At 40.9% G+C, this 12,586-nt stretch overlaps 1 protein-coding gene across 1 annotated transcript in view; it reads left to right on the top strand.

The window, feature by feature from the left end:
- The window catches only part of LOC149215030 (beta-galactosidase 6-like), a 156,977-nt gene that overhangs the window by 131,155 nt on the left and 13,236 nt on the right, over positions 1–12,586 (top strand). The window contains exon 8 of the mRNA XM_089389600.1: positions 7,957–8,062. Coding sequence (XP_089245726.1) covers positions 7,957–8,062 — 106 coding nt within the window. The remainder of the gene's footprint in view (positions 1–7,956; positions 8,063–12,586) is intronic.

Genomic DNA, 12,586 nt, shown 5'->3' with positions numbered 1-12,586 from the left:
AACGGTTAGGTCCCCTTAAAATGGATGCCTTGGTGAGCTTATCTTTCAATCCTTCAAAAACAACTTGACAATGTTCATCCCTAGAAAAGTTAGCAGATTTAGCAAGTGATTTAAATAGAGGAGCAACTATTTTTATGAAATTTTCTATAAATTTCCTATAAAAACTAGCATGCCCTAGAATGCTTCTCACCTCCTTTGGAGATTTTGGAGTTGGTAGCTTGGTAGTTAGTTCAATATTTGCATGATCAACTTGTATTTCTGCATCAAATATGAACTGTCTAACTTGTTCGACATTTTATTTCGCTCAAAGCAAGGTTAGTTTCTTGATGCCTAATTAAAACCTTCTCAAGATTATTTGAGGCTTCATCAAAAGAGTTACCATACACATAAAGTTCATCCATATAAAGTTCAACACAATCATGAATAAGATCAGAAAAGATGGCAAACACAACTCTTTGGAAAGTAGTGGGAGCATTGCATAATCAGAAGGGTGACACCTAGTAAGCATAAGTTTCACAGGGTCATGTAAAAATGGTATTTTCTTGGTCTTTTAGAGTTATCTGTTTCTAGTTATATCCATTGAAACTATCCAAAAATGAGAATTATTTCTTACCATCCAAAGTGTCATAAACTTGGTCAATGAAATGAAGGGGAAAATAGTCTTTTAACTTGGCCTTATTTAATTCTCTGTAATCCATGCAAATTCACCACTTGCCATTCTTTTTAGGAACTATCACCAAGGGTGAAACCCATTGGCTATCTGAAGTAGGGTAAATAAAATCACCATCCAATGGCTTTCACAACTCCTTTACTATTTCTTTAAGGGCTGGGTTCAATCATCTTTGAGGCTATCTAACAGGGCGAGCATCCACCCAAGAATAGATGTGTTGTGGATAAAAAGTGTTGGTGGTTGATGTAATCACTAGTAGTGATGGTGGATCGTAAGGATCACAATGTTCTTATAAATATGAACTAAAGATATGACCAAGTGAGTAAGAGTTTTGCAAGGGTTCCAGATTGACAAGAAAATCTTGGATCTGTCTTTCTTTAGTTCTTTAAGTTGCACAATTCAAGCCATTGTAAAGATTGATTCAATATTTTCTTCGTCACTATTAGTGTTTTCAAGCCCTAAGGTTTCTTCCTCAGTGGTTTTTGCGAGTGGATACAAAGTCACATTTTTCATGGAATCTTATATGAAATAAGCATATATCCGAATCGAGAACCAATAAATGCTTTTGTCTTAGCCAACCATGGTCTACGAACCTTTCCCATTGGGTCTTGTTATTTTCTCAGGCATCGCAAGCGAAAGCTTGATCTTTGGCATCATTCAGAGAGAACTCCTGTTGGTTGAGTAGTTTAATAGGGAAAACCTTTTAGCCATTTATCGTGAGTTTTGGGAAGGATTGTTGACTTGTGAAATCAGGGGAATGCCTTGAACCTAAGATTTTTTCTGTTGGATCTCCGAACAACCTTCTTGATCTCATTTGAATGATAAAGGTGAAAGAGGAAACAAACATTAGAGTAGTTTTACTTTTCCTGCAATCACACAGATCACATATCCGTCTTTTCATTACACTTACTAATAATCCAAGTGAAAACCTAAATTAATAAAATTAACCAAGAGCACAATTCAAAACCTTTCATGGCATCTTTTGGGCCACAATTACCATTTGCCTTTTCAAGCTAGCATTTACTTTTCTGGCACTAGTTTTTATTGTCATTTTATATTATTTGCTTATGAATTGTTTATTTATATGCTTGTAAGTTACATGTTGTTCATTTCATGCTTTTTGCAATTCAATTGAACTCCTAGAATAATTTGTTTAACATTGCTAATAGCTTATTTAGCCTTAGCTTATTTTCTTAGGATCTACCTCTCTTGGCTTCACTAGGAGTTAGCCTAGATGGAGGAGTCGAGATTGAATGACAACAACTCGATTCGAGACTTGCCCCTAAGGGCACACTTAGTGGATTAAAGTTTTCTTCCACATAACCCAAGGTGTGGATTAAGCAACGACAAGTTCCATTCCAATGGGCAGTTCTAGCACCTCAGGGCAGCCATGGAGGCACCCTGCATAGGAGTTGAACTTACGGCACCAGGAGGTCCTGAAATTCACATTTTATGGATCCAAGCCTTCCTTATGTTCTTAAATCCCACCATTTGTTTAGTCAGTTGGGTTGTTCTGAGACATCTTTGTTGGACACCTAATCCTCAATGGGTTAGTGTGGAAGCTGAATAGACAAAAGGAGTCCAAGAGACCTTGGGATGTGAAACCCAACGGTCACAATATGTACTATAAATGTATATCTCTTATTAATAAAAATTGATTCTCATGTTTTATCTTTCATATTCATTTGCTGCCCATGTGTGTTTAGCATGGTATCAGAGCAGACGTATTCTTGTCCTGCATAATTACTTTGAACCATTTGTTTTATGGCCTTTATGTGCAAGTCATTTCTGCCATCACTTATGCATTTCATGAATATTTACTCAGCTAAATTATAGCTGCAATCTTTGTCATTTCTCCAACCCTATTTTTAGCATTCCTAAAATTAGTTATACCTCCTTGACTACGCCCTCTGCGCTCCCTGGGTTGCGCATAATTGTTCTTTCTGCGCTCTTTGGGCCCTCTGCGTGATAATCTGGGTAACGCTTGAGCGAGAAGGCCATAAACGCTGCTGCTCTCTCCACACGGGTATTAACAGCTCTCCATTGCTAACTGCTCCTCTATGCTGCTACTCTCTTCGCGCTGGTAATAACTGAGTGCCTAATTTATCTACTCCTGTGCTCCAACATAAAAAATAAATCTTCTCCAATCTTCACAACGCCACAGAAATAACATCGTCTCTCGCTAGCTCATTGTAATTAATTCCATGAATCCAGAGGTGATATAAATGCTCCATCTGCTATTTACCTCGTCGCTATTTTTCTGGTTGCGTATCTCTGTACGGTGCACTTGTTTAGTATTGGGATTACTTTCTCTGCTCTTTGGCTTCCTAAAGTGGTTTACACTGCCTTGAACTTAGCAATTTAGTGGTTTACATTCTCTAAACTTCCACAGTTAGCCTACATTGAAGCCAACGCAGTACCCACAAAAATATCTGAAACACCAACTTGTCGGGATTTATGCCTGAGCGTTGCGTTTGATAATACATCCTCAACGCTTCCATATAAAAGCCCTTTTTGACATAACCTCTGACGGTTTCCATATCACAACATTGCTCTGCTTGTGTTTGTGCGTCTTTTTCTGTATTGCATCAAAGATCAAAATTGATTGGTTTTCTCAGCCGGAGAAAAAGCTGGCTTTGGGAAGAACGCAATAGAAGCCCGTGGAATCCATCAAGGAGACAAGCATCTGACGGAGGATTTTCGCTATGAGATTCGAACGTTGGAGCGACTAATTCTCTAGTTGTGTGCGGATATTGTCTGTATTAGAAGTTTGCTGATTCGACCTTTAAAAAAATATGTCTTTGATTCCCTGCACTGTGCATTGAATGCTCTATCTCCTCACCGTCCACTATTTTCTGTGTTGAGGACTGTTGATATTCACCGAATCAAAGCCAAGGGCCTGCAACTTCGGTTGGAAGGATTGCTCAAATGTGAGATCAGGCGACTGGCATTGTCCATAATCTGCCAATCCCTCAAGCGCTCCCGTAGTCGTGGATGGGATGTTCCAGGAATGTCTAAATGATGGAATTCATTCAATTTGATAGCAATCTTTTAAGATATGTCCGGATCACGTAAATCTTTTGCTGAAAGCGTCCGAGCATCACGAAATTCCTCGAGACGACCATTTGGGAATCGACCCAACAGCCTTGGCCCATGACCCAGCTGAGACATGCGTTCAAACGTTATAATTTCATTTTCTCTTTCGAACAGCAGATTGGCGCTATTGTTGTAGATTCTGACAAGCACATTCACTATGCCATTCCATTGGCTTGCAATCTTATGAAGCAGAGAGTATGCCTCTGCTGGTATATCATCCCCCTCTTCCGCTGCGCATCAGTATCCCCACCGTCACAGCTCACTTTCTCATATAGTCAAATTCAACGGCAGATCTCCTTTGCAAGAAAACACTATTCGGATTTATATGTTGGGGAGTTCAAAGGGGCTTCGTGGTAATGGGAAGTATTATGATGACATTCAGTTAAGATATTGCGAGAATCCTTCTGTGGGTTTCTAGAATATTAAAAAAAAAGGCAGACTCATAATCACATTCGGGAGAATATATTTTTCTAGGTAGATTCTTGATAAGATCCAGACAAATGCTTTGTCAATGGGTTGCGGGTGTTTTCAAGGAAATGCTCGAGGGAAACATACAGGTGTACTGCGCCTTTATGCAGAGTGCTGTGTCACCTTTGACAAATAAAAATAATATATGTGCAGAGACGCCAAACGATCAACAACTGACAGAGGCATTATAATTTTGTCACCAGTTTCCAGTTGAGGCTTATCAACAAAAGAAGCCGCAACAACGGAATTCGCATCTGTATTGCTAAGCTATCAACGATCATGTCGAAGCATAATGTTGGGTATGGTACATTGGTGTGCTTAAACAATGGCCATTTCTATGAGATGATTAAATTCATTTTCTAAACGCTGGTCCATCTACTTGTTTCTTGCACATAATGCCTGGTTCAGTCGCTCATGTCTTATGGTCCAGTGGCTTGCTTTTGCTGGTGCGTATGACCTCTGGTTAGTATGCTTTGAAGGAAGCAGTGTATCGTATGCAAGAAAAGGTTGAATGTTGAAGCTTAATTCCAACATTGTTTTTTGAGTTATTTTGAAACAATCAAGTTTTGAAATCGTAAGAGATCCATTTCATAAATCCATCGTTGCAGCGCATTTTTTCTCTTGATATTTGGATCTTGCACCACTCTTACATTTGGTGTTTGTGCCAGTCTTTCTGTAACATTCAAATACATCTTATTTTTAAGAAAGTTAGCAATTCTTTATTTGGTTTTGAGAGTACATTTGGATTCAAGAATTTAAACCTTTGGAAAATGGCTAGATTTGATGATGTATTAGAGTTACTGAATGCACTAATACACTCCACTATTGGTGGGATGGTAAATGTCAACAAAGACACTCTTTGTGACATTCAGACCTGCCTGCATGATGCACAAGAAAAGATTGATTTTTGCAACTAGAATCTTAGTTCCAACAAGATGAGCTTCAACAGATTTGTCATTCCAAATTGTTTTTTGCTCAAACCACCCATCAACAACCAACAAGTGATGAAATTAGTAAGATTGAGGTTGAATCAGATCCAGAACCCAATAAAGCAGCAGTTGTACATGCAAATGTAGAAACTCAGTGTGCACTTCCCAAGCCCATCATCAGACCTTGGGAACAACTTGTCCACAACAAGCACAGAATTGGTCTTGGATATGACAAGGACTTGTCCTTTCATATTCCAGACTACTCAAAGCCCATTCAGTTTCAGAGTGCTGGATTCATTCATGACAGTTCACCTGCTCTTCATTCTGCTCCTCTTTCACAGCAACAACAACAGATTGTGAAATGCTAACACTGTAACCGAGTTGGCCATTTGAAAGATCACTGTTTTGATCTTCATCCATGTAAGCACTGTCATAAACCAGTCATTATTCACACAAATGGTTCAGAAATAAACGTCATGCAAGAACAAAGATTGATCTTGGATGGATCGCTTCTTGGTAATGGGCATCAACAGCCAAGAAGATATTCCAAACACATGTCAGAATTTGTTCCAGAGTATTGAACAGTCTTGCAGTTGATATTTCTCCATCATCTCACCTTGTATCTGACGGGGGGGGGAAATGATGGTCATCTACAAGCTTCAAAGTCACATCAAGCGAGCCTGAGCCACAACCTGCCACGCCAGTTTTAGAGTTGTAGCCAGAGACAAAGATGCCCGTGAACATGCCTTCAGTTGGTAATCTGGGACACTTCCCCTAGCAGAAGACTCCAACTTCTTGCCAGTTTCGGAAGAATTCCAAGAACAAAATTGAGAACACTTCCTCTAGCAGAAGACTCCAGCTTCTTGCCAGTTTTGGAAGAGTTCCAGGAATTGCATTAAGCATTCCAGAGTTATTGGTCATCCTTAAACCATCACAGGTTGAGACTTCCCTTTTCAGGTTGAAATTCTCCCTTTTATGCGGGGTGAGACCTCCCTTTCATGGTTGAAGGTTTCCCTCTTCAAAACAATAGGAACACTTCCTCTAGCAGAAGACTTCGGCTTCTTGCCAGTTTTGGAAGAGTTACAAGAACTGCACTAAGTGTTCCAGTGTTGGTGGTCATCCTTAAACCACCACCTTTTATACCAACATTTCAGAGAGCACATTTAGCCTAGTGCTGCCATGCATTTTTGCACATTTTGTATTACAGCGCTCTTCTTGGACTCATACATAACCCTTCGGATTAAGGGGGGGAATGTTGGACACCTAATCTTCAATGGGTTAGTGTGGAAGCCAAATAGACAAAAGGAGTCCAAGAGACCTTGGGATGTGAAACCCAATGGTCACAATATGTACTATAAATGTATATCTCTTGTTAATAAGAATTGATTCTCATGTTTTATCTTTCATATTCATTTGCTGCCCATGTGTGTTTAACAATCTCTGACCAAAACTTTGATGGTTTCTATAAAATAAAAGGGACTCGACTTCTCCAAAATGCAAGGTATGCATTCTAAACTAGGAAGGTTATGTTGCTCAAACATCAAAATCTTTTCTTCTTCAGTTAATTATGAATAAACTTTGACCTAAATAACCATCAAACAAGGTCCCACATCCAACACTTTTAAATTTGCAGCACCGAATTTTCAAAGCAATGAACCATTAAACCTAAGCATACTGTCTTTGAATCAATAATCAATCTCCAAACTTCAAATGTTCCAGAACCCACATAAATATTACACCAACCAATAATTACTTAAATTATATGTATAACCTGCCATTATTTCATAGTTCATTCCCTTGAATTTGTTGAGAAATTGTAGCTGCAGTCAGTATTTTCATCATCAAAATCAAAGGAGAAATAATTTGTCTTCTAGCTGTCCAAGTCGGCCCCACCTCTTGAAGGGGTTTGGCCCAAGGTCAAAACCCACCTATTTGGACTACTATATATTGGCATTTGATTCACTCCACTTGGGCATCCATCCACAACAATTCGGACCTGTTCTGTAAGAAAAGATCTGCTCACACGTGCAAAGAAGAAGAAGACTATCTTGACCAGTGAGTTGACTTTCCGTTCTCTGCGTTGACCATATTTGACTTGGACTTTTCTCCTGCTGTTTGTCCGAGCTGTTGACTGAAGTTGGAGGCTGAATATTCCTAGCATCTTTAACTTTCTGTTGACTGAAGTTGGAGCTGCTTCTGGGGCGTTGACTAAGGTTTGATCGAACTTTCTCTGTGAAATTGCAGGACCGAATTTCGGCACTTTGACCAGTAGCTACAGGCTAAAATTCAGCCCCTTGAACAGACTTTGACCAGTGAACAGATCATTGATTTTTCTCTCTTTTGACTGATTTTGACTTGGCATTTATTGTGGTCAAAGGTTGACATTTTGACTGGAAAATTAGATGTACAAATTGGATGAATTAGACAATTTATCAAAAGGTTGGTGGGTTTTTTTCAGGGTAATTTTGGTGTCTCTTGTTTCATTTTCTCATTGTGATCTCTACTGCTCTATTGATCTTAATGGTTGAAATTTTCGTAAGTGTAACTGCTTGTTTATTTGAATACTCTAAAGAAGTTAAAATTGTATCAATGGAAGTAGCTATCAAGAAGAAAACTGTTCTAGTCTATCTTGTTACTAGAAAATCAACAGAATCCCTAAGAAAATTTGACTCATGGCAACTTGTTAAATTGGATGTGTGGATTTATGCATTAAAAATCATTATTATCAAAATTGATTGGAATAAGGAATATATTTTAGCGTTGCCACTAACAAGAGCTGTTTTGCTTATACAGGTTTCAAGTATTTGGAGGATCAAAACCTCGCAGGCCAGTAGAAGATATTGCATATGCAGTTGCACGTTTTTTTGCACAAAAGGGCACCTTTGTCAACTATTACATGGTATGGAAATTTTGAAATTTCATGCTCAAGAATCAGAAATTTCACCTCGATACCTGAGGTTCTCTGAATCTGTTTTCTGTGAAGATTAAGTGTTATGGCTGAATCTGAAATATTAATTACAACAACATATATTTCACTTCTGTCCAACCAGATTCACTAGGAAGTCCAAGAATCAAGCACTGAAAAAGTGCACTTTAAAGGGAGATGATTCACAGCCCCAAGGGCTTAATCACTTCACAATTCAGATATGGAAAATACTTTATAATCACAGATTTATTACAGCCGGAAATCTGCTCCTTTAGTTTCTTCTTAGCTTGTTAAATCACTTAACAAATCTTCCAACTGTCCATGATAAATCAGCATAGCAAAAAAACCCTAGAAACTATTCATTAACATGAGAAACATAAGTCTAGTTTTCAGATCTGCAATGCACAATATTTGGACAGCAAAGTTATTTTCATATTACAATGTAATGAAGGTACAAGTACAGACCATCAGCTCCTCACAATCTAGTAGAACAGGTTCTATTTGCTTATCAAGCATGGACACTTCAATTGCATCCAAACCCTAGATAGGGCATCCACCATCATGAACAAACCCTAACCAAACAGCCTAGCAAGGCGTCACACCAAGCTACTCCTAGCCACTCAAAAACCTCAACAAGAAGCTAGTACCAACACCAACAAGTCCACCCTTCATCTTTCACTATTATCATGCAAGTCTTCTTGGAGATTCATCAAGCTTGCATCACACAAACTCTCAGTGGTCTTCACTCCTTTAGTGCACATACCTTACTCTAGGCTTTAAATTACTCAGACCCTAGGTCTTCTTTGCATCACACAAGTACAAAGACTCCAGGACAAACCCTTGTGCTATCTTTCCAAGTTTCTTACCCATACTAGGTTTCGAAAAATGATAGATCTTCTTCTCCTACATCACACAAGCATCAAGACATCTAGTCAATGTTACAATTGAATATCAAGAGCACATCAATGTAAACTGTAAGTCTTCTTCAAGCTAAGCATCACAAAAGCTCCAAGTCTCCTTTACTCTTGCAGTGCTTCATGTTCTTGCGATATGGTTTACATCACACAATCCATAAGTTTTCTTCTATTGTATCACTCAAACTTGCAGATTTTAGCTCATTCCTAGCACTAGCATTCCTCTTCATGTCTCCTTTAAGGTTTACATCATAGACCCTAGGGTTTGCTTCCTACAAGGCTTCTCCAAGACGATTACTAAGATAGAATAATGAGTACATCAATAGTGATTAATGACAAGGTTTCTCCTCCCTTCATAACATATATAAAAGTAGGCGAGGGAGTTCAACATAAAATGTGGACTAGGTCCACACAAGTAATTTCAGACTTAATTCAACAAGGTAACCCCACGTGAAGTGCCTTACAATTCAAGCATGACAAGTGCCACACTAGGGTTTTACCCAATAATAAGGTGGTGTGCTCTCCAAACATGATCCTTCTTGGGCCCAACACACCTCCTCCATGATGGTGTGCTATCCAAAAAGTTGTTAGCCCAACACTCCTTCTTAGATGGTGGTTCATTCTCCAAGTGTCCTCATGTAAGACACTTGTTGATTTGGGGTAGCATCAGATGTGCTCTAGCCACGAAAATTGGTGGAGAGGCTAAGGAACATGCGATCTCCAATACCCAGAAAGAGTTTGGGCTGATTCTAAACAGTTTGGGAGATATTAAAATAATTGATATTTTTAATGGAGTCCCTAAGTCTAAACTTAGGGAAAATAAAATATTAATGTGAATTAATATGAAATTGTGTTAGAATGGTCCAAAAGTCATGGATCAAGCCAGATCTAATCTTAGCCTTTGATTAGGGACTTAATCTCGGCCGTTGATTTGTCAAAAAGAAAAGTATAAGAGGAGGCTTGAGGGTCACTTGGAGAACACACCGAAGAGATCAAGATTTCAACTTTCGGAGGCTGGGTTTGTTGAGAAAGTTGAGAGAGTGATCAGAGTTGCAGCTGAGGGGCAGTGAATATAAAAGCAGAGAGGCAGAGATAGCACCGGGAGGATCAACATAGTATCTGGAGAGAGGGACGCAGAAGCAGCCAAGGGTTCACGTAGAGCCAGCCAGGGCTCACGCAGAGGCAGCCAGGAGCTGCGCAATGCCTCAAAGGGCCAGCGTAGGTGACGCAGAGGGCTAGAGGATTGACACAGTGCCTCTAGAGGTTGACACAGGCCAAGCCAAAGTGACACTGGGCTAACGCTAGGCCAGAGAGAGGCTGATACGGTCCCTAGAGGTTGACGCTCTGGGGTTTCGTGTGGCAGTTTGAAGCTGTGGAGCTGCCGGAGTGTTTATTCGGGGTTTCAGCCGGAATATCTACTTCCGAGTAGAGAGGTACTACTGTCGAGATTTTCCTCTGTTGGGTGAGCTGGATTTGGCACCCAGATTGGATTCTGAAACTGCTTAATAAACAAAACCCTCAGATAGCTGCACTAGTTTTCCCGCATAGGGTTTTTCCGGGGACATTGGTCCAAAAACAACGGTGTCACTTGTGTGCTTGTTTAGTTTCCTTCAGTTGATGATTTGTAATGTGTTGACCATGTACTTGTATTTATTTTCAGTATTTACATGGTAAATAACTTGTTAATTAATCAGCACAAGTAGGCAGAAATAAATCAGAAAAGTACATGAAGGGTTTCTAACAGTTAGTCTTAGAAATTCGAACATGGTATCAGAGGGTGGTTGCAGATCACAGGAGAACTGAGGACATCAGTCGAGCAGAGCAGCAGCAGCAGAAAACAGCAGTCCCGAGTGACAACTTGTTCCTAGCAGAGTAGTAGCAGGGAAGGGGTGATGCAATGCCTGCGTCATCAAGATTGAACTAGGAAAAGGTAGCGTAGAGGTTGAGGGAGGGAAAGATAGGCTCACGGTGAGGCCAGGAGGGCTGACGCAGTTGGCTAAGGAAGTTGATTTGCCAGTGTCGGGATGGCGCAGAGCCTAGGAGCTCTAACCTTCGGTTTGCTGGGGTTTAGGAGGCTGTAGGTAAGTTGCAGAGTGGAGATGGTGGGGTATCATAGTCATAACAACACCTAACAGGGCAAGGCCAAGGAGGAAAGAGTTGCTACCGAGGATCTCTAGCCGAGAAATCCGGATCAATGGTGCAACTGCACTAACGATCGGAGTGGGGGAATCTCGACATTGGCGGAAGGGTTTCCAGGAGGGAAATCGAGGCTCAAAGGGAGTCACACCAAGAACTTCCAGGAGGGAAGTGGAGGAGTAGTGAGATGGTAGTGAACAGGGTAAGAGACCAGGACAGACTAGACAGAGCCTTAAACTTCGTAGTCTGGAAGGTCAGAATCCTATCCGTTCTAGACAGGAATCGTGTCAAGCACTTTGCCTTGAGGACGATAGCTATCCCAGTTGACCTGGCTGATAACGACAAGTATGAGCAGGCAATGGCGAGGGCCAAGAGCATCATTCTTGATGAGGTCAAGGACCATGTAGTACCACATATTGCCGAAAAGGAAATGACAAATGAGATGTGGGAGGCCCTAAAAAATTGTACCAGCATAATTTTGTGCAGAGAAGGATGTTACTAGAAAATCAGCTACAATCATACCAGATGCAGAAGGGAGAATAGATCGACCCATTCCTCGGTCGATTGAAGGAGATCCGAGATCAGCTGACTTTCATAGGGGCCACGCCTGATAAAAAATTGATGGTGAGAACAACCTTGAACGCAGTCTCAGAAGACTGGAAGGTGTTTGTCCAGAGCATACTAGGCAGGGTGACCCTTCTAGATTGGGTGGAAATGTGGTCTGCTCTTCGCCAAGAAGAGATTAGAAGGCTGAGTAAGGCAGGAAGCAGTGGCAAGGGGATTAGAATCAATGAGGAGGATGAGGTGGATGCTACCCTAGCATCTGGGGGAAAGTAGGAGAAACGGAAGAAGAAGGACCTCTCCAAGGTCAAATTATTCCACTATGGGGAGCTGGGTCACTATGCGACCCAATGTATAAGGAAGAAGAGCAAGGGAGATGCCTCCAAGACCAAGGCTGCGCCAACAAGGGCAGAGAAGGAAGTGGAGACAGATGATAACTATGCCATGAGCGTGCACACACCACTTGAGTGGAAGTGGGGAGACATCGAGTTGTAGTCAGACAGACTACAGGCGATGAGGGGTAGGATTCCTGAGGTACCCAGCCTCTTGGATTAGACCTTGCTATGGGAGCCCCGAAGAGTAGCAGTATTGGCAGATGTTAGTAGAGACGAATGTTACAGAGGGAGCTACAGTGTAGGAGTCCTAGGACAACGTGAGGTAGCAGTGCGAGAAGCACGGGAGTGTTGCACCAGTGCAGGATGGCACAAAGAGGTGTGCAACGGTGCGAGATGCATGGAGTTGTTGCAGCAGCACAGAGTTCAGAGTGGGAGCACTTGTCAATGACAGAGGAAGCTTCAACATCGGGAGTGTTTCTAGCCTGATAGAGATTTTAGAGTTGGGAGATAAGTTACTTACTTCTCAGTAACTGAGTTGCAGTGCAACAGTT

This window comes from Pinus tabuliformis, chromosome 1_1, assembly GCF_031772625.1.
Source record: "Pinus tabuliformis cultivar Carrire ecotype Pingquan chromosome 1_1, CPIR1, whole genome shotgun sequence".
Lineage (NCBI taxonomy): Eukaryota > Viridiplantae > Streptophyta > Pinopsida > Pinales > Pinaceae > Pinus > Pinus tabuliformis.
The sequence above is the reverse complement of the archived record's forward strand: the minus strand, read 5'-3'. Positions and strand labels throughout refer to the sequence as shown.